At 37.3% G+C, this 23,825-nt stretch overlaps 1 protein-coding gene across 1 annotated transcript in view; it reads right to left on the bottom strand.

The window, feature by feature from the left end:
• The window catches only part of LOC140242661 (proto-oncogene tyrosine-protein kinase ROS-like), a 77,827-nt gene that overhangs the window by 39,142 nt on the left and 14,860 nt on the right, over positions 1–23,825 (bottom strand). Inside the window, exons 2-9 of the mRNA XM_072322418.1 lie at positions 14,439–14,492; positions 12,254–12,313; positions 11,401–11,430; positions 6,819–6,879; positions 5,294–5,454; positions 3,870–4,008; positions 2,316–2,615; positions 33–200 (exon numbers count right to left, since the gene is read on the bottom strand). Coding sequence (XP_072178519.1) covers positions 33–200; positions 2,316–2,615; positions 3,870–4,008; positions 5,294–5,454; positions 6,819–6,879; positions 11,401–11,430; positions 12,254–12,313; positions 14,439–14,492 — 973 coding nt within the window. The remainder of the gene's footprint in view (positions 1–32; positions 201–2,315; positions 2,616–3,869; positions 4,009–5,293; positions 5,455–6,818; positions 6,880–11,400; positions 11,431–12,253; positions 12,314–14,438; positions 14,493–23,825) is intronic.

Raw genomic sequence — 23,825 nt, 5'->3', positions numbered from 1 at the left:
CAAAACAATGTCTTAAAATGTTGCGAACTGACCTTCAATGGTCACATTTTCTCTGTCTACTGTGTGCAGATTCTTTGGTGTATCAGAACCAGTGAGGGAGTCATACTCAGCAAAGGCCACAGTAGTTGCTGGTTGTAAAGGCATAGCGTTCACGTCTGCACTTGTAACCCCAACCACAAGATACGGTACAATGCCTGTCACTGGAGGGAGAAAGCAAAATAGACTAGAGCAATTCCACTGCTGTACACTTTCAACTGGGATGTCTCCACTCTCTCATGAGATCATTATGATCCCGTTTACAGTGCGGGGCTGGGCCGAGCCCTTCGTCACTTGCGAGGCCGAGCCCCGCAATTTTGTCCGTTTACACTGCCGGGCTCGGCCGCGCTTTTGATTCAAACCTTTCAATATGTTGCCGTAGTGGCGTTCTGCTTGTAAACAAATGCAATTTGGTATAGTCTGGTTTTCAGACCCTTTGCCAACTGAATTCCGTGGAGACGAAGTCGCCGTTCCGGCAAAGGCCTTTGCCGAAGGAAAAAATCCTTTGCAGAACAAAACCACCTTAAACTATACTAGTTTTCGACGTTGAGGGGGTTAATATCCTGAATAGCGAAATTGTACAGGGAGAGAGTTTGGAAGCCAGACTAAAATTGGCTGCGCATTTGGCCCAGTTTGCGTTTACACTGAGAAAAGGCCGGGCTCAGCGGCCGAGACCACCTCCAGAGCGTGGCCAAATGCGCGGCCAATTTTGGCCTCGCATTTGGCCTTTTGTGCGTTTACACTGAAATGAAGGTGGGCTCGGCCGCGGCTCGGCCACGGCCAAGCCTTGCACTGTAAACGGGGTCTTTATTTGCCATATATAATAATTGTATGGCCCTTCAACTAAATGTTAAAGATCAGTGATCTTGACAATGCCTTCAGCACCCTTTAAGGTTGTGACATAAAAATCTACACGCAATCATCACATAGGCCTACTATGGTACACATAAAAAACAAACACAATAATAATACAGCTACATATAGTACATTCCTTTGCATACTGTACATGTACCTCATAATATGGAATACCAATCATATTATGCTACGACATACACTGTAATTAAACTCAACAAAAGAAAAGAAATTCTCAAATGGCATTCATCAATCTGACATACAGCAAATTTTACTTTAGTTCACGTTGTAGTATACATGTATGTAAATTTTATATACATAACTTGGTACTAAATGTATGCCTTTACATGCTGCTGACAAAATGCCTACTCTGTATGAGGAGCACACATAATACATGTCACTCAGCATTTTTGATTCGCCTCCATGATGGAACTATATCATATCATTTACAAAGTACATTACACAGGATATGATACCTTATTATAACTTTGGGGAAACATATGAGTTTAATCTGTTAATTCAGTCTGGTGGGCTTGTAGATTCAATCAAAGTGTTTAGGTCCTACCTCCTATCAAAGCAATAAACAATCATCCATTTGACTACAATTTTTAGAGTAAGATGCAGACATGTCACAATACAATACAAAATTAAGTTTCACAGAACCAAGATCAAACAGTGTAAAAATCTGATCGAGTATCTATATTTATAACTCCACTAGAATAACATCACTGTTAATAAAAACAGAATGTGAAGATTATCTCAATAAATGAGGCCACACCCAAATAAAGCAAATTCTAAAGATGACACTGGTATTTTCAAAAGCTTTGCCTCATAAGTAATATTGGACTGTGTTTAACACTTATTAGTATGAGAGGGTAATGTGAGCTTGCTCTCTTGTTGTTCCAGTACATGTTTGTGTGATTACATCAAAGATTTCATCTTATACGCCGATGGAAATGAAGACATTGTTTTTGCATAGCTCTATCTATACATCATGAACATATGGTATACAGCCAATAGAATACATGTTATTATATTAGTGAGATTGTACAACAGCAAAATAACTTTAAAACAGTTCAGGCACTCAGATCTACACTTCGCAATCCACATATTAAATCTATAGATAAGGGATACTTGCTATAAAAAAAAAAGAAAAAAAAATGAGATATGTATGATCAAAACTGAGTAAATATATGCGGCATACACAGATGGGAGTCCTTATTGGTTACTTCAAATAAATTGTTGATACTGGAACAATACTCAATCCAAAAAGGCTTACAAGGTTTCCAGTCAGTCTGAGCTGGAAATGTACACTGAGATGTTAGTCTAGACATGGATACCTTCAACCTATGCCTTCCAGTCAACAAACATACATTATCAACCAATGCTGAGGTTTACCACACTGCCTTTTAACTATTTACACTCACCATTAGAAGTTTCAGCCGTTGTCAGATTTCTTCCATCAGCCGGCCCATCCCCAGCCATATTACTTGCACTCACAAAAACTCTATACAGAGTGGACGCCTGAAGGGTAGAGTCCACCACTGTGTCCTGCTGCTTGGACGCTACAACTGACCGAACCACGGAAGGTTGACCCATAAAGTTTTGTACAGTTATTGAGTATCCTGTGATAGGGCCATTAGGAAATGGAGGAGGCTCCCATGACACAGAGATAGCTGAGGGACTGGAGCTCGTCAGACTTGTGATTGTCGGTGATGTAGAGGGCGCTGCATCATGAACAATGGAAAAGAGAAAACACAGATACAATGTAGCTACCACAAATCGCAATTTCCGTATCTGTGATTGTGTATTCTGCTCTGGGGGGGGGGGGGGGTGGGGTGTAAGGAATATGTGCAATATGTGTTATAATTTATGGATTATGATATTTGGAGTGGTCTGTGTAAAGTAAGGTGTTTCAGAATTTGTGGTTATACAACTTTTTGCGGCAATTGATTTTTCCATAGTTTTCTGTGTATGTACACAAATATATTTATTTTCCCCCTCTGCACGTTAAACACATGATGCTAGTCAATGTTGTGATGTATGTTTGGTTCCCTGTATTTTTTGAGTATTCACTTGATGTTTTATATGTAATGTAATATTATTTGCTATTTATCTGTTGTCAATATGTGTTTATGAATGTGTGACAAAATCAAATTTCCATGCCATGTTTTTAAACATAATTTGGACAATAAAGAAATGAAATGAAATGAAATGAAATGAAATTGCTGCCACATGACACCTCAGAGCTGCAGAATAACAGAATACACCTTCACATTAAAGGAAATATAAAAAAAACATTTAACTCTTTATGTGCCACATTCGCACGTCCGACTCAGTCGACAACTTCGCATATTCTGCTCAACAAACAAAGCCGCCAAAACCGATCGATAAATCGCTAATTACTGCTAATCCCGCAGCACAATGAAAGCGTTTCTCGTGCCTTTGTTCTTCTGATATACGGCTTGAATTATATGTGGTGATTGACTATCAAGCTGTGTTCCCAACTAGATTTTCTTATACATTCTAAGTTTCTGTCACAGTTTTATGTGCAAAAGTCATGTCTTTACAGTAATGTAGCAACTGGTAATTAAAAAGAAAAATTGAAAATAGATTCGTCATACAATTTATATCGAAACAAAGCTTGGCATTCCTCTCTAACTTAGCCTACTATTATGCCCGTCTTAACAGAAATTTGTAAAAGTTATACAAATTGGAAAAACAGAATTCTTTCTAAAAGCATGACCACCTTCGTGTCTCAGAATAATGTGGCACACAGGGGGTTTCCACCATGGCACATAAAGAGTTAATAGAGGAAAATACCGTTTGAGTTTTTTCAGGTCAACAAATTGGCACATAATGTCAATCTCATGTTCATTCTCAATGTGAAAAAATGTAACTACCTTTTCAGTTGAATCAGGTGGTGGAATATACACTGTATGTGTCTTTAATTATCATATGCTTTTAAGTTCTAGTCTCACCTCCAGACTCCTCAGTTCTGACATCTCTTGACTGGTTCGAGGTGAGGGTATGTCTCGGAGTGATGACCCAAACCACTCTGAACTGATAGAGGGCATAGGGTATCAAATCCTCCACATTCAGACTTGAGTCACTTATCGGCTGAAGATAGAATGTGACAGTGATGAATAGACATTATAGCACGCTGGCATAACTATTCAACCAAGAATACCGCAATCAACATTTACATGTTGTTGTTGTTGCTGTCATTACATCATATGTATATAATGCTGTATTTTACCTCAATATTATACTTTTTTTTTCCAGATTGATGCACTTAGGAACATAAGTATTAAGCATTTTATAAACGTTATTCATTATCATTATCATTGTCATTACTCTTGCATGCCCTATATACCCTACACACTACGGTTTGAATACAGGCTGGTCTGGACTGAGATACCAATGTGCAGTGTAGCTACATATTAGTACTTCGTGTGCAGTATATTTCACACTGAAGTCAACAACCAAGCACCCATTATTAAAGTGTTCATCAGGGCCGGCGGAGCGTTTTCAAAAGGGGGGGGGGGGGGCTACTTCTGGGTTTGATGCGCTAACAAGCAAAAAAAAAAAAGAAAAAAAGGGTCCTCAGTTCATCTCTTCCCTTCCACTTCCAGGTTTCTTCGGCCGACAAGCAAAAAAAAAAAAAAAAGGTCTTCAGCAGAACCCGCGATCACACTTCAAGATCTGTATCTATTTCTTTTTAGTGCCACTTACGTACTTCCGGGTTATGGTGCAGAAAAAGTATTAGACCCCATGCCCCCCCCCCCCCCTCCAAACTCTCATGAATAATTTTTATGAGTGGATAAACTGTACAAAACACCAGGTTACATCAAAGAGCGTGTGTCCCGGCAAAATGTTTTAAATAATGCCTCTGACACTCTTGTGCGAATGCAAAAACAAGTTGGACAATCTGAGACAGGAGAATGTAGGTCTGCTCTTTTTTTAGACTTGACCACATAATTCACATAAAAGTAAACAATTAAAAAAAAAAGACAAAGAAAAAAAAACTGTCTTCTTGAAGCAAAATCAATACATAATATTCTCACTACTGCATTGTGGGAAAAGTCCAGGGAAGGATATGTTTGATAACAACCACATCAGTGTGACTTCCACTGAATTCCAGAAATAAGTCTTAGAGTGAAATAGATATCTTCCAAAAACTCTTCTTTACACAATGCCGTTTATTTTCGATGACTGTTGGAAAACAAGAACAGAATCTTAATAACTACTGGTAATTAAGTTATTGTTCATGGCAACTTGCCTACATGATGTTTAACAGAAATACATATGAAGAACAGCCCAAACAGTTTTTGACTAGAATGATGATAAATCATTCTTTTTATACTCTGAAAGTTTCTCAGTAACACGTTGAGATGTAACAAACCTCTAATGATCCATAATAATTCCATGCTGTATTAGCACCCTCTGCATAGCGCCACTCAATCAGGTAAGTGACGGCTGAGTTGACTGCTGCTGTCCAAGAAAGTGTCAGAGTGGTTGCCTCTATGTCACTGATTTCAGGGGTGGAGGGTTCCCCTACTTCAGCTGAAATGAGTCAAGTCAACATTCCTTGTCTGAACTCAAACCTCAAGACAATTTGTGCAGTATACAGATGGTGACTACTACCTCTTTAAAACATTTGATATGAATGAATCACTTTTCACATAGTTATGTTATTACCTCCGCCAAGGGAGGAGGTTATGTTTTCGTTACCGTTGCTTTGTGTGTGTGTTCGTTAGTTAGTTTGTCCGTGTGCAAAATAACTCAAAAAGTAGTGAATGGATTGGGATGAAACTTGCAGGAAAGGTTGAGAATGACACAAGTAACAAACGATTAACTTTTGGTAGTGATCCGAGAATTTTGGGGGAATTTATGAAGGATTTTTGATATTTTGGCAGGTAGGGTCAATGAACTTGGGAGTTCAGGCTGCGCGTATTTGAGGTTTTTATGCGCGCACTAACGTGCGTGCTCTAGTTTCTGCTAGGGCGAGGCGCGCCGTGCAGCTGAGGGTTTATGACGTAACAATTAAAGGCTTCTATATTGGGAAATCGGGCGACTTTCAGCACACTACTAGTATAAACACTTTCAGCATGCTATAAGTACATAGGCCTATGGGTGGAAATCACTGATATTTCTATGGAAGAACAAGATCAGTGATGGAAATGAGCTGCATGCTTGGCGGAGGTCTGCGCTCTCAGAGTGCTTCTCTAGTTTCTAGAATGCAATTAATGCAACATTATCACTTCGGCAAGCAGAGCATGTTAATGTAAATACACATACATGTAATATGCAGTCTTTCCTTGTAAGAGGCATCAAAAGAAATGTGATATTCCATAACACAGAATCATTCCAATCTAATTTCAAGTAAAGTTTCAAATTCAGTTCCTCTATTAGTATTCCCTTTTAAACATAAGAGAAAGATAACATGTAGGATGGCTCTTGTCAATGGTAGCAACATACTTTGAAGTATTAGGATTTAAACTTTTTACTCACAGTAGTATCATGCCATCATCTGAGAGTATGAGGTAACATTATGCATTCATACAGTAATTGAATGGTACTGTAAAAATGAATCTGGAATTGATATCTTATTGTACACCCGCACTACACTATGCCAACTGATGTACACCAGTACCACACCATACAATGTACTTCCATGGTCAAAGTGTAATCTCACTGAGATGTGATTATGACAGCTTCAAAAATTCAATGTAAATTTCTAGACCTCTACAGTCCATGTGCTATCTTGGGATTTCAGGTACAGAAGAGCTGATTTTTTTAATTTGTTTAAAGAACTATTGATGAGCACGTGTTGCTCACAAACCATCAATTCAACAGCATGTTCAAATTTGACCAGGAAACACTATAAGTTTTACACAATGCTAATATATAAATTTGAAGAAACTCACCTGCTATAATTGATGCATACTCATCTTCAGCAAACAGGCAGCCAAGTTCACAATATTGCACCTTGTATACACACACATAAAAACATGTTTATCAGCAAAATGATTAAAGAAAACCAAAACCCAAATATAGATTTGGATTGAGTGAAAGAAGCATTTAGAAGAATACATGTATTAGATTTAAAGTTTGAGGAAAATCGGACAGTTGATTCAAAAGTTATGAATTGTTAAAGTTTCTGTGTTGTCACTGCTGGATGAGGAGACTATTACAGTTCTTGACATCATTGCAGACAACAACACAAAGAAAACATATTGAAAATCCCAAAATAATTTAATTTTTCATGGAAAGTACGCATTTCATTGGCATGCTACTGACACATGTTAAGGGTAATATCATTCCCTGTGCTTTTTGAAAGAAATAAGCAAAGTGCTCTTTTATAATGTTAGAAAAGTGAAAATATGTTGAATTTTCATTATGTATTCTATAGATTGTTGTCCATTACAACATATTGAACTGTATTTAGTCTCCTTGTCCAGCGATGACAGTACCAAAACTTAAACAATTCATAAACTTTTGAATGGAATGTCCAGTTTCCTCAAACTTTCACTGATGAGTTGAACTAATATTGCTGCTTTCACTCAATCCACATTTATATTTTGGTTTTGGTTTCCTTTAATTCACTTCATGTCTGAAGTTTAATACACAATACAAAAACTTTGATAAATGTGGTATTCACTAATGAAAGTGTACTTCTCAGACAGCCAATGGCATTCTTGGTTTCCACAGTCCACAGTACAGAACTGATTGTTGCTTTAGTGTTACGGTGTGGAAAGACAATGTGAGGCTGGTCCACATGAAAGGACTGTCCAGAGACAATACTACAATCTCATAAGTCATCTCAAACTTATCTCAAGTTCATGTGTCAAGAGATAGTGAGCAGTCTTGAGTAATTGGTTACAACCACCGATCATGGCATGACCTTTGTCTTCAAGGGGTCAAAGTGTATGTCACCCCACACTATGAAAACATTTAATGAAATCACATTGCAGCCATTTTTCTGATTACGGTATTTTTACATAAAATTATCTAGATCCTTAGCTTGCTGGTTTATTGTCAAAAACTATCTCTTTAAAATTAACCACAAATATCAAAATTTTATTTTTTTTTTGACAGGCAGTAGTTCACACCAAACCTTTCGATTTGCTAACTGTCAGATTTCCCATTTCTCAATAGAATCAGTCCAACTCACTTAACAATTGTCTTGGATTTGATAACTTCAGTTTCACTAGAATAATGCCATGATGGGTTGGATATACAAGTGTATAAACAGCAGACATGCAAAGTACAGTCTTTACTACCATACAGTCAACCTCGGATACCTCGAACTCGGATAAGCCGAATATCGCTTACCTCGGGTGCAAAATGAAAGTCCCGATTGTTCCTATGGAGTTTCCGTGTATTAAAATTCGCGTAGCTCGAAGAAAATAACTCAAAGTTCGCTTACCTCGAAGTGAAATCTAATGTCCCGATCTTAATTAACTTATTGTTTTTCCCAGCATGTTGCTCGAATCGAAATTGCAACATCACTCAGCATCTCCGATTAAGCGCGCGTGGACAGCGGAGACATGTCACAAATCTTTTCACACTCGACTGTAAATATTCTTAACAATCGCGCGCCCAAAGAAATACCCGGTAGGCCTACACAGCTGACAAGAAAAAACCCCAACACCTACCTACTACACACGTACACGATATGCACATAGCACTCATGCCAATGGAGTGCTTACGTTAACACTACGCTCTTTTCTTTAACCACTGTGTTCTGATTCTTGATCGTGATACCGAGTCGTCATACCGTGCGCGTAGATTTCTTAACCGTCGTGGCGCACCTGCTTAGGTGTTGACAGTTACCGGTAGCGTGTTTTTTTTAGACGGCACAGATTGGGGAAACTAAAAATCTATCGGGGACGCGTGTTTTTTTTAGACGGCTTTATCTTTGGCATTAATCACGGTCCACTGTTCTAACATTAATCTCCTGCGTAGTGCCTATATTTTAACCTTTTTTTTGGCCTTTCACGAAGTTTGTTTCATTTATTCTTCCCCGAGAACGCAAGCACTGGATTTTTTTTTCCAGCAATGAAATGATCATGAAAATAATGTGGTATATGATCTGGAAGTATAGGCCGAGCATAATAAAGAATGAAATAGACAGGGCTCCACACAGACTTTATCGGGTCACCAATGTCATTGATTTTTATTTTTTGGTGGTCAAAAGTAAAATCTGCTGACGCAAAAAAAAAAAAAAAAAAAAAAAAAAAAAAAAAAAACGGGGAAAACTTTAGAAAAACTAAATCGGTCCTACTAAACATAGAAAAATTAGTATTGAGCATTATTGAAGTGATACAGATGCCCATGTCCTAAACAAATGAATAGAAAATTCAATCATCTTATTCTGTTTTTTTTTTTAAGATTTAGCAATTAGGCGTAGAGATTATTATAAACGTTGATGCTTTTATATACTAGGAGGTTAAAACTTACGTTTGAAATGAGAAAGTGGGAGCACTTTTTGCTGACATTTGTTGGCATCCGAAAGTTACCGTTATTCATTTCTTATTGTAAAAGCAATCATCCAACATATATATGTTAGTATCTTACAGAGCCGAATATAACCATTAATCATTTTTAAATGTAAAAGCAAACAACCGACATTCATTTTAGCATCTTGGCGGAGCTGAATGCTATCCTTATCCATTTCCAAACGTGAAAGCAAACATCCGCTATTTGTTTTAGCATCTAACTGAGTGGATTAATACCGTTAATCATTTCCAAATGTAAAAGCAACAATATGTTATTTATTTTTGCATCGTACGGAGAAGAATATTACGGTTATTCATTTCAAACATCCGACATTTATTTTATTATAGTATCCGGAGCCGAAAGGTACTGCTGTCCACTTCCGAAAGTGAAATGAATCATCTGACAATTATTTCATCATTGTACGGAGCCAAATGTTACTGTTTTTCATTTTTGAACGTCAAGGCAGACATCAGACATTTATTTTGCCATCAAACGTAGCTGAATTACTGTTATTCATTTCGAAATGTAATAGCAAATATCCAATATTTTTTTTAACATCGTATGGGGCAGAATGTTACCGCCATTCACTTCCAAACATGCCAAACGTAAAAGCAATCATTCGACATGTATTTTTATAACCTCCGGAGCTGAATGTTATTGCCATTTACTTTCTAACGTAAAAGCAAACATACGGCATTTATCTTATCATCGTACGGAGTTTGATATTATTGTTATTCATTTCAAAACATTAAAGCAAACATTCGACATTTATTTTAGCATCTTCCGGAGCTAAATGTTATTGCAATTTACTTTCAAATGTAAAAACAAACATCCAGCATTTATTTCATCATCGTTAGGAGTTGAATATTATTGTTACTCATTTACGAACGTCAAAGCAAACATCAAACATTAATTTTACCATTGCACGCAGTTGAATGTTACTGTTATTCATTTTGAAATTTAACCCGTTGAGGACGGTTTCATTTTGCTACAACACGCATTTCCCATAGACACCTGCCCGAGTATACTCGGGACTCGTCCTCAACGGGTTAAAAGCAAACATCAGAAAGTTATTTTAGAATCGTATGGAGCAGAATATTACTGGTATTCACTTCCGAACATAAAAGCGATCATCTGACATCTATTTTAGCATCTTCCGGAGCCGATTGTAATTGCTATTTCCTTTTGAAAGTATAAGGAAACACCCGACATTTATCAAACCATCGTATGGAGTTGAATATTAGTTTTTCATTTCCGAACGTCAAAGCAAATATTCGACATTTTTATTCCTGCGTCTTCCGGAGCCCAATGTTATCCTTGTTCATTTTCGAACGCAAAATCAAATATCTCACATTAGTTTTAGCACCATACGGAGCTGAGTCTTATCGTTATTCATTTCCAAAAGTATTAGTAAGCACCCGACATTTATTTCAGTATCATACCGAGTCGAATATTACCATTATTCATTTCCAAAATTAAAAGCAAACATCTGACATTTATTTTAGCATCTTACGTAGCCGATTGTTACCGCTATTCATTTTCAAAAGTAAAGGCAAACATCCGCATTTTTTTTTTTTTTTTTTTTTTGGGTGGCGCGATCGGGCCACAAAAATCTTTTTTTCTGAAATTTTAATTTCAATTCTGATTTTCATTCAATTCATTCATATAAAAGTCGATTTAATTCCAATTGACAAGCATGCAAACAATCAGTAGGCACTACAACAGATACTCTGTTGAACAACGATATTATAAACTTCGGATAAGTCGAAGAAAATTCGACGTACGCGTACCTCGAAATTCGCGTACCTCGAACCATTTTCTTCAGTCCCGACGAATTCGAGGTATCCGAGTTTGACTGTATTTTGGATTGAGCTCTCACTTTGTCTCATGTTACCCTCATGCCATTTAAAACTTTCTGAAAATTTGGAAGAATATCTATGGACTGGGCATGTTGGCTTCCAAACAGTAGATAGAATTGAAACATCGAGATAGTTAGGGAATACTTACTCTTTGAGATTCTCCAAAGTATGTTACATTCTGGAAAGAAATACAAATGAAAACATTTTGTACAATCTTTAACTCTTTGGGAGACAGAAACATTCAAAAGTAATTTTGAGTCTGACATGATTTATAATGCAAATGATTTTGCCAAATAAATGCAAGAGGATAACTGTTTTTAAGCTATGTTCATGCTTGCATGATAAAGAGAGCTACATGTATACATAATTCATCTTGTGGGTTTGATAATCATTTGACCCACACAAAAGTATGTACCTGGTATTCTTTAGGTGAAAATGGTCTCAGTCATGTGCATATACATGTACAAGAAGCTACTAATTTAGACCTGAGTTGCCCAATTATTGATGACAAAATAAATCCCAAGTGCTGATATTCTGTTATACATAATAATTACTCATGTGACAGTCATTTTTTGTTTTTACAGGTGTTACAAGTGACAATGAAATTCGGCAAAATCTTACTTGCAGCTCTCTACACATACATTTGGTGTTCAGGAAGCCTGATGACTTCTAGATTATTATTTTTTCTCTTCTTTTTTTTAATGTAAGATTGTCAAAAGGTTTGTTTGTTTGCTGTTGTTGTTTTTCATCCAAAATTAGCATTGTCAGTCAGTACCTGATGATATGGAACTTACAATGTATTTTGCCCTTAGTATACACATGCACAATGGCAGCATTAAGTGAATATTAGGAGGGTGCTACATTGGTTGCATTATATGAACATCAGGAGGGTCCTATGTTGGTTACAAGACTTTCTCTCATGATAACTGAAACTCTTCATCTTCCATTGAATCTTACTGGAATATCATCTGCCTGTTTCATTACATTGGTGTAATACTCACACACTCTGTGTAGCATGCTTCAAGTGTTGAATTGTCCCAGGATGAACAGCCAGTGTCACACTGCAATGGATTTAAGGTTATTTGGTAAGACAGTGTCACGAGTCAGTTGAATACAGCTCCCGGGAATTGGGTAAAAACAAATGAAACAAAGTAACACAAAAACTACCTCATAAAGCTGTCCTTAAAGAAGTTCAACACTCAGATGAAAGTTTAAGGAATTGTATTTGGTTACACTTACCTCATTACCTGACTCTAATTCACTATATTTTGAATATTCAACAGGGCACATCTTCTTTGAAATAAATATTAACTAGAGTGTGTTGTCAATCAGCTTATAGAGGCATAATGTCTTTGAGTTTTAAAATGGCATTAAAAGTCACAATTTTTCTATTTTTAAATTGTTTTCGTATTTGACAACAAACAAGCTGTAAATCAAACTCAGAGCTCATAGAGTAATGAATGGTAAGTTGCAGGAGACCATCAAAATGAGCTCAAAGCTTGATGAGAAAGAACAAAATCTGAGGGAGGAGAAGGGCAAACATTACAGAAGAAACAAGGAAAAGTAGAAATTACGCGGTGCGTAAAATATGTCCCCGCCGGAAGTAGTATTTAGTTGCAAAATGTACAATATCGGTAAAAAATCAAGGTCAAAGGTCAAAGAGGTCAAAGGTCAAAATTCTATGTAGAAGTTTTGAAGCCCTCACCTAGTGCCATCACATAAAGCAAACGGAATCGAAATCGGGTTAGAAATGGCGAAGGAGTAGCATTTTGTAGCCCATGTACAATATAGGTCAAAAATCAAGGTCAAAGGTCAAAGAAGTCAAAGGTCAAAATTTTGTGTAGAAGTTTTGAAGCCCTCACCTTGTGCCATCACATAAAGAAAACGGAATCAAAATTGGGTTAGAAATGGCGAAGGAGTAGCATTTTGTAGCCAATGTACAATATAGGTCAAAAATCAAGGTCAAAGGTCAAAGAAGTCAAGGGTCAAAATTCTGTGTAGAAGTTTTGAAACCCTCACCTAGTGCTATCACATAAAGCAAACGGAAGTGAAATTGGGTTAGAAATGGCAAAGGAGTAGCATTTTGTAGCAAAATGTACAATGCAGGTCAAAAATCAAGGTCAAAGGTCAAAGAAGTCAAAGGTCAAAATTCTGTGTAAAAGTTTTAAAGCCCTCACCTAGTGCCATCACATAAAGCAAACAGAATCGAAATCGGGTTAGAAATGGCGGAGTACCATTTTGTAGCAAAATGTACAATATAGGTCAAAAATCAAGGTCAAAGGTCAAAATTCTGTGTAGAAGTTTTGAAGCCCTCACCTAGTGCCATCACATAAAGCAAACAGAATCAAAATCGGGTTAGAACTGGCGAAGGAGTAGCATTTTGTAGCCAATGTACGGTCAAAAATCAAGGTCAAAGGTCAAAGGAGTCAAAGGTCAAAATTCTGTGTACAAGTTTCGAAGCCCTCACCTAGTGCCATCGCATAAAGCAAACGGAATCGAAATCGGGTTAGAAATGGCGAAGGAGTAGCATTTTGAAGCAAAATGTACAATATAGGTCAAAGGTCACAACTGAAATTCTGTGTAGAAGTTTCAAAGCTCCCATGTAGTGCTATCATATCAAGCAAACAGAATCAAAATTGGCTCATAAATGATAGAGAAGTAGCAAATTGAACATTTTGATCACACACGGACGCACAGACAGACAGACGGACGGACGGACGGACAGATACACGGACACACACACATACGGAGCCCGTTTCATAGTCCCCTGCTCGAACTCGTTCGGCGGGGACAACTAATCTCAGGTACAGAGCGTGAATACACCACAGTTCATAGTGAATGAGTAGAGACTTTGAACAGAAGAACTGAATGTAAATTTGCATGCATCATCATACATCATAACAGCTTGTCTGATTTGACAAGTTTCATATTACCATTACACAAGAATCACTTACTGTAAAAGTGGATATTTTCGCGTGACTAATTTTTCGCGCTTGGCCGGGCCGGAAGAGTTTCGCGTGTTTTTAATTCCGCGGAATCAAGACATCACGCACAGGCACATATGGCAAGCAAAAATATTCGCGTGCTTTTATTTTCGCGCTACTTTCTGGTTGCGCGAAATGCGCGAAAATTTGAACACCGCGAAAATTTCCACTTTTACAGTAAATAATGGCTTGCATGTCTTACCGAAACATTTCTGCATGGGAGGTCACAAGACCCGATGTCTGAAGTGAGAGCCGACTGTGGGATGAAAGGAAACAAAAAACAGAAAATCATCAAAATTTTCCATTGAACAAAGTTTATTTCTGGTTCTGAAGAAAACTACATTAATTGTAAGGTCTGTAATAGTCATTTAAGTTTTCATAGAGCTGGGCAGTAAGTTCTGCAATGAGGCATTGTAGATTTGTTATCAGGATAACAACTATGCCTTCTGTAGGGACTACAGATCAGATTTCTAAATATTTCATTCTAGCGATTAGATGAAAAACATTCATAAAAAAAGTGCAGTGACTTTGTTTCAAAACACTGAAACCTGATACAGTGTAGGTTTATAGGTCAAATTTGAAAAAGGTATTGCTGTGAATAACAAAAAAAAAAGAAAGAGAAGAAAGAATCTAAAAGAAAAAAATAATAAATGGTCTTTCATCTATGTTTTTCACTGTACATACATGTTCCAATAGGTGACTAGAAACTGCATCTTAGACATATTATGTAGAACGTCAGAAGAACCTGGGTGTTTCAACGCCTATGAAAACTGGTGAAACCTACATAAATTATATGATCTAAGCTCATGTAATCCCCCCCCCCAAAAAAAAAAAGAAATAATAATAATAATAATAATAATAATAATCATAATGATATATAAATAAATAAATAAATAAAAAAGAAAAAGAAAAATGTTCTCCCATTCACTTCATTGGTCTACTAGGCAATGGTATTTGTTATTTTGATGGCATGCAATTTCAATATCTTACAACTCTGCTAATATCAGTTCTGTTTTTAATGAAATCCTTTCACATCATCAAATATGAATTTGATATTTCTGCACTGGATGCCACACAAAACTACAAATAATGATTGTTCAGGTGAACATGAAATGTGTACCTCAAGAGAGATGAAGAACAAGCCCTTATTCAGAGTTTGTTTGTTTGTTTGTTTGTTTGTTTTTGTGTGTGTGTGTGTGTTTGTTTCAATTAAAACCACACGTATATTACAAACAGAGAACAAAATGAACCTTATTACAATCTAAGCATTGTTGCACCGCACAGACAAATGAGCAGTCAAGATTGAAATATATGACAGATCCTATCCCACAACCTGTATCATAGCAAACAGGAATTTCAAGTCATTCAAATACTGTACATGCAGATATACAGCAAGTGATGCAGGCAAAGATAATGTACAACAATATTGCAGACCTATAAAACTCCTGACAAATTCTTTTAGAAATGAAATTAGCTCGGAAGCAAAATCTTCCCGCATAAGAATCATTGTACAAAATCTATTTTTGACGAAAAGACGGACATATAATATATCCATCCTTTCATCAATAATAAATTTTGTAAATGACATTCTAGGGTGGGATGATTTTGCTTCCAAGCTCATTTCATCACAGACGGATGGACAGAGGGATGGACAACCTAAGAACATTATGCCGTCAGTCAACACCACTTTGTGGTGGAGGCATCTAAATGCATGGAATGAGACTATGGATACATGTTCATTCATTTCTCTCATTTCACAACCCTAGCTATATATGTGAAAAATACAAACATTTTGTTCAATGGACATGTGAATTCATTCTGTCATTGATCTTTCTCAGTCTCTGGAAGTAAAATGAACATTACTATTACACATCAAAGTCATCTTGCATAGCAGAGCAAAATAAAACAAAATATATGACTGCATGATGAACTTGTACCTTTACAGGCCAAAACCCACACAAATCCTCATACTGTACAGCTTGTTCACACATACCACAAGCGGTAAACAACACCCACAAAGCAACCAACCCAGTGTACCAAACAATTGAATTCTTGGACAATGAACCTTGAAATGGCAGTTGAACACACAAGTACTACAAACTACGTTGTACAATGTATGCAATTGAATTGGTACATCCTTCCTGATTGGACTGTAAAGTTTGTCGAGGGATTACTGGGGGTTCTTGGGAGATTCAGAGACATTGCTAGCTACCTGCAGTCATGTAACTCCATGGTTACATTACAGGGCAGTACCTCAGGGAACACTCTGAGAGAGAGATTTGACAGATAAGAAATGAGTGACAGAATCCTTGATCTCTTGACAGATCCCTGGTGTCAAGGAGTTAAGGGGACCAGGAGGGCGTGGCTTGCCCTCTCACTCTTGACCTCATCACCATGGTAACATTTGTACTCAACATGAGACATTATTCACATCCATGGCTCAAACACTTCAAGCAAGGATGTGACAGGGTTTTTTGCACCCATTTGCTTTGAATGTGCAAATCATAATGATGGAATATTTTAGGAGAAACCTGAAAGTGGCACTGAATGACACATCCTTCATCTCATTCATACACTGTAGATACTATGTACAAGTACTCAGTAGTTCAGTACACAACCAGTTTCATAGCAGGTTTAAGGACATCCCCACATGATTCACACTATTAAAATTCATAGAGACATACAACCTGTATATCATTTATGACAAGGCTTTGAAACAAACAATATGGCGACTGCCTCCACAACAGACAGCTGAGAGACGATAAAGCAGCGGAGTGGCTGTCAGAGTTACCACCCCACATAATACAATGTACTGCCAGCTTTACTCAAACAAGAGAGGTGGGACTTCCCACCTCCCTGCTCAAACATTATGAAGCTTTGTGTATGAAATTTTTCTCTCCCCTCCCTCAATCTTTCTTCCTCCCATTTTATCCCTATCTTCCTATCTTTCTATCTCTCTCTCTCTCTCTCTCCCTCTTTCCTTTGGGTCTCACACACAATTTCTGTCCTTCCTCTAATACAAATGAATTGGATCACACTTATTGGTGATCATGACATTTAATAATTCATGTATACATGTCACAGAACAAAGCAAGAATACTGTTTATGTACAGACATTAAAGGCCTATAGATACACTGTATGCGTGAAACACTCATACCTGACACAGGCAGTAGGCCCTATGTGGTACATTGGCTGAAAGAGACTTGCACATAATTACAATTTCCATGAATATTTTAATCACAGAAAACTGGTACAAGTCTTTCGTTGCTTGTCATCTTCAGAAGAAATGACAATACCAATGCCTAATGATGTACATGATATGTACCCTGGACCGTGTGTATCTATGACACTATGAGTTATCAATTGAAAAGCACATACAATGTCTGTATTGCCTGAGATTTAAAAAAAAAAAAAGAAGAAGGATATTCGGGGATCACAGTACACATGCACACCTCAATATAGAGAGGTTGTAAATACAAAGTTGAAAGATAAAAGTGAAGAATTATGAATGACCAAAATAATATCAAAAGTATAATGGATATTCTCAATGATCCACACAAAATAATTATGCTGTACATCAATGTGTGAGGTGATTAATAGACCACACTGCAAACAAATGTCACTACATAGTTTAAAGATTAATGTTTGTTCAGAGAAAAGTTCGATGACTTTTCCAAGAACTTCAATTCAATTCAATACAATTTCATTGTCCGTTTATGGAAATTTTTTTTTTGTTTGCATGCATATCCGGTTACATTGATACATTCATACAAAGCACACAATATCACTATCATTGTCATAAATATACACTGTATAGCATCATCTGTACGAGTCAACATTGTATTGGATGTGGTGTGCATATAACGTATACGGGTGTATAATGTGTCAATTGATAATTGGTATGCTTGCATTGTTGGCTTTGTTTCATCAGATCGCTCTAGAGACAGCGAAATGTTGGGTTTCTGCATTCTCAGGCCGCTATGAACACGGCAAGTTCACTAGAAGTGTAATAGGCATACCACACTTCACTATCAAACAAATGTTTACCATTAAATGAAAGAGCACAATATATTACTATCAAGTATTCATTGATGATAACATTTTTGTGACTAAACGATCAAGCACCATGTGAATGAGCTCATATTTAAAGGGTGTTGCTTCCCACCAAAGTACATTATTACTTTGAAAATCACATCTAGTGCAATCCTAACAGTCCTGTGTATACCAGTGGTAAATACAATGTACAATGTATATTCCACAATTAAAATGAAAACATTTTCTGTCTGTTTGCTGTTGTTTTAATGACAATTTTGAGAAGATTAAACAAAGTCTTGAACACAAAGTGCAGTGTGAACAACAAAGTTTGCATCTATAGCCATCACAGCAGCAACTGAAGAAAACTCCAGCATGCATTTCCAACACAATATCACAAATATCAAGCAACACGTTAAGGTATGGAGAAAAAGTGCAATTTCTGTATTGAATAGTAAATTGTTACCATTTTCATGTGGCCTTTGACCCTAAAATTCATAAGATAAGCAATGTCAGGCAGAACATGCATAAATATGTAGTACGTTTCAAGATAACTTGAGCCACTTCCGAGATATGGAGGAAAAACTTAGTTCAGCACTTCCACTTTATCTTTGACCTTTTGACCTTTGAGGCAAAAACAAAAGAAAAGAAAAACTTTCCAGAGATCTCTATTAGGTTAAATACATGCATACACCTAGTGTAAAAAAAAAAAATAATCCTGCTGGCATTGCATAAACATGAGGGAAATTATAGTAAAATTTTGAAGTATTGCCCTTGGCCTTTGCCCCCTGACATTTGACCCCATGAACCCTAAATTCTCTAGATAATCACTGCCAGTCAGTACATGTATATGTTCCATGAAGATACAATTTGTACCTTGAACAATTTCCAAGGTACAGAGAAAAAAGGTGAAGTTTTAATATTTTTTTTGACCTTTTGACCTTTGACCTTTGACCTCATGACCCAAACTTTCAACAGAGAATCTTAATCGGGTAATACATGTATACACTAAGTTTCAAGAAAATATCTTCAGGCATTGCATAGATATGATGAAAATAGTGAAATTTTATGTATTTGACCTTGACCTTTTGACCTTTGACCTGGAGCATGTGCACCCAAAAGTTGATAGGCACAACTTCACCCCCTAATACACATACACGTGTACATGCCAAGTTTCATTAGGATACCTCAAAAGGTTTTGATAGTTACCCTGTCCACAAAATTCATTACGGATGGACGGAAGGACGGACGGACAGACAACCCGAAAACATTATGCCTCCGGCACCACTTCATGGCGGAGGCATAAAAATCCCAAACTGGCTCAAATTGGCATTTGGGTGAGGATTTAGTCATCCAGGGTAAGCAGGGAAGCAAGTCAATAACTAGAGATTGTAATTTGTCATCACTGACAAATTAAGGTGATCCGATTTTTTTTTTATCAATGATTCGAGTCCTGATCGCAATAGGCATGACCATACAAGTTTCATCTGTGTTTAGAGACATTGGCCGTGTGATGTTTGCATTCTCATTTAGCAAAGGGAGTCATATCTGCCATGTTAGGTACCAAATTCTGTATACACTATAACGAAGAAAAAGCAACAAGTACATATGACCTTTGACCCACCTTTGCACTCCCAAGATTGCATCTGATGAAATAGTGGTTATTTTGTGAAATGATTCTCGCGACATCGTCTATACGTGTGAAAAATATGGGAAAGGTAGGACAGGTATTCACTAAGATACGCGATGAAACATTTATGACCTTTGACCCTAATTTACATACCCAAGATGTTGTCCGATCTAGTAGTTGTTATTTTATGAAATAATGTACGAGATATGAACTAAACATGTGCAAAATATGGGGGTGATAGGGCGTGTTTTTCTTGAGTTATTGCAAAGAAAGTTGCAGAAAGAAAGAAATATCTCAATACATAGAAGATAAGCTTTAATTTCAACCAAGTTTTTATCGTAATCCCGACATCGTATGAAAAGACGAAGTAAACAAAACGATAGCGCAAAGTCTCAGCAACAACATATTAAAATCTGGGAGAAATTCACGGAAGGGTAAGTGCGCTAGTGCTCGATAAAGACAATCATGTCAATTTTCACATTAAAAAAAATTCCCTCCCATAGAGATAACACGTCATAACGAAGATACAAAAAGAAGTACATATGACCTTTGACCTCAATTTGTACAGACAAGATGGCATCTGAGTAAAAAGTAGTTATTTTGTGAAATGATCCTTGTAACATGGTCTTTGCGTGTGCAAAATATGGGAAAGATAGGACATGCCCTTATAAAAATCTTAGGTTGCGGCAAGCTTGCAGCAAGCTTGCGGTAAGCTTGCGGCAACCTTAATTAGCTTGTATTACAGAGTGCAAGCTTGCGCATGCTTATTGCCATCTTACTGCAAGCATGATACAAACTTGGCATCCCCTGGTAAGCTTGCTACAAGCTTGCGGTAAGCTTGCTGCAAGCTTGCGGTAAGCTTGCAGAAACTTACCATTAGCTTGTGAACGATTGCAAGGTCGCAGATATGATTGCAAAAATAATCGCAAGCTTGCAGACTGTGTCGCAAGCTTGCAGATAAGTTTGCAACACCATATGAAAGCTGTGCAAGCTTATGACAAGCTTGCGGTGAGACAACTAACAGCTCTGCAAGCTGGCCGTAAGCTTGCAAGTAATGCAGAAATCTCCGCAAGCTTACCACAAGCTTGCAGGCCATTATCAGAATTTCTGTGAGCTTGTCGCAAGCTTGCATGTTGTTAAAGAAAACTCCTCGCAAGCTTGCAGGTTGTTAAAGAAAACTCCTCGCAAACTTGCAGGTTGTTAAAGAAAACTCCTCAAGCTTACTAAAAGCTTGTGAACTGTGATCAAAATCTTTGCATGCTTGCTGCAAGCTTGCGGATTAGAACTTCGCAATCATGCAAAATGCAGTCAAAATCTTCGTGAGCTTGTCCCAAGCTTAAGCTTGTGGGTAAATTGTTAGAGCAAATTCTGCAAGCTTACCGCAAGCTTACTGCAACTGTATGGCCACAATCAAAATCTTTGCAAGCTTGTCGCAAACTTATAGGTTAATTGATAGAGAAAATTGCCTGGTGCCCTCTCTGTTACAAAAAAGTTACTTTGTTCACTCTGAAATTCAAAATGGCGGTTTGACTGTTTCTGTGTGCAGCTTAGATTTCAGGACAATAATTCTGTTCAAAGGTATGAAATTGATTAATACTATTATAACTAACTGCATGCATTAACATGCTGAATAACTTCACCATATTTTCATTCCCCATAAACCTCAATAATCTACACATTTTAACAAATTAATCATTGTAACTTCCCCTACATGTGCAATACAGTCCCACCCATTGTAATTTGTGTGTGTATAAACAGGTATTTTTATACATATAACTCGATACCGGTACATTCTGCATACCTCTCTCTTTTTTTTTTTTAATAGTAAAATAAATGAATGTATAACAGATTTGAGTGTATTATTTATACTTCATTCCTTTTTTTTTGTGTTTCACTTTTGTGCAAATTTCAATTAAATTTCCTAATTGTATCCCGGCCCCGAACAGAGTTCGGAGGATACTATGGATTTGGCCTCGTTGCACCGCTGCGTCCGCCACAGAGATTTTCTTGTGAGAGCGCTCTACTGGCTGCAGTTCTTCGTAGATCATCTTCAAATTTGGCATGAAGGTGTATTATGGTACAACGAAGATGTCTGTTGTTTCTGGTGATGGCGCCCTCGCTTGTTCCGTCTTTATACATGAAAATAAGATCAATTTAACAGGGTCTGCTTGTATGTGCAACGTACACTGGCCTTGTTTCTTCACCGTTTTTTTTTTTTTCAAATTTGGTAGGCCTATGTATTAATGCATTATAGTCAAATCTATACACCTACGTGTATGCCTATTGATAATGCTGCCCTCACTGTTCCACCTTTTACAGGGTCAAAGGTCACCCTGATCATGTCAAAATTTGCAAATGTGCTTATATATGCAATAACTTGATTGATACTCGACGGATTTTATTCAGACTTGCTAAGGAGGTATATGGGTGGTCATTCTACATGAAGGACACAACAGTTTGTGGTGATGGCGCCCTCAGTGTTCCGACTTGGATGCCATGTCACATTTCTTGTGTGTGCTCTATCAGCCACATTTCTTATTAGATTTTCTTCAAATTTGGCAAAAAGGTGCATTATAGTGAAATCAAGGTGCCTATTGTTTTTGGTGGTGGTGCCCTCGCTTGTTCCGTCTTTATACATGAAAAGGTAAATTCAGCAGGGTCTGCTTGTGTGTGTGATGCTGGCCTTGTTTCTCGACCGATTTTTTTCAAATTTGGTATGTAAAGGTATCATAGTCAAATCTATACACCTATACCTACAGTGTATTGATAATGCTGCCCTCACTGTTCTAGCTTTTACAGGTTCAAAGGTCACCCTGACCAAGTCAAAATTTGGAAAAATGCTTATGGTAATGCAATGACTTGATCGTTACTCACTGGATTTTACTCAGACTTGCTATTTTAAAGGAGGTGCGGGTGGTCAATCTACATTGTACATGAAGGACACATAACAGTTTGTGGTGACAGCGCCTTCAGTGTTCCGACTTGGAGGCCATGTCACATATCTTGTATATATGCTCTATTCGTAAGCTATTTAGAAGCGACATTTCTTGTCGGATTTTATTCAGGCTTGCTATGGAGGTTTTGTGGGGGGTTATTCTACATGTAGGTACCGGTAACAAAAGTTTTCATTGACAGCGTCCTCATTGTTCCGACTTTTAAGGATATGTCATATTTCTTGTATGTGCTGTATGGTACTACATGTAACCTCAATTCTTATGGGATTTAATTATTCAGACTTGCTAAGGATCGGTAAACGAATGGTCATTCTACATGTAGGACACAACAGCTTGTGGTGGTGGTGCCCTCAGTGCTCCAACTTAGATGCCAGTCACATTTCTTGTGCATGCTCTATCAGCCACATTTCTTGTTGAATTTTGTTCAAACTTGCTATTGAGGTTTATGGGGAGTTATTCTAGGTAACAAAAATGTTCATTGCCAGTGCTCTCATTGTTCAAACTTTTATAGGATGACATGTCATATTCCTTGTATGTGCTATATACCAGCCTCATTTCTCGTCAGATTTTATTGTATCCTGCGACAGTTGCCATATTATACAACATTCTGGCCTAAAGTAATCCAGATGGGGGCTGGGAGATTGGTTCAGGGGATATGTGAAGAGTTTGTTCGCAAAAACCGATAAGTCCATATTTACCAAATGGAGATATTTGCGATTAAAGGTCAAGAAAAATAAAGAGAATAATAAGAAAATGTTTGCTGCTTTTGACCGTAACTTCAAAAATGTACCTTTATATAGGTAAGGACCAATATATCATTTTAAAGGTATTATTTGTACTTTATAACAGAAACCGTACTTCAAAATCTTCAAAAATGGACTTATCGGTTTTTGCGAACAAACTCTTCAAGTGCTCGAATGGGTCTCCTGTGCGAGTGCTCTATAGTAATCAAATTTCTTAATTTCGTTAAAA

This window comes from Diadema setosum, chromosome 19 (assembly GCF_964275005.1).
Source record: "Diadema setosum chromosome 19, eeDiaSeto1, whole genome shotgun sequence".
Classification (NCBI taxonomy): domain Eukaryota; kingdom Metazoa; phylum Echinodermata; class Echinoidea; order Diadematoida; family Diadematidae; genus Diadema; species Diadema setosum.
The sequence above is the reverse complement of the archived record's forward strand: the minus strand, read 5'-3'. Positions and strand labels throughout refer to the sequence as shown.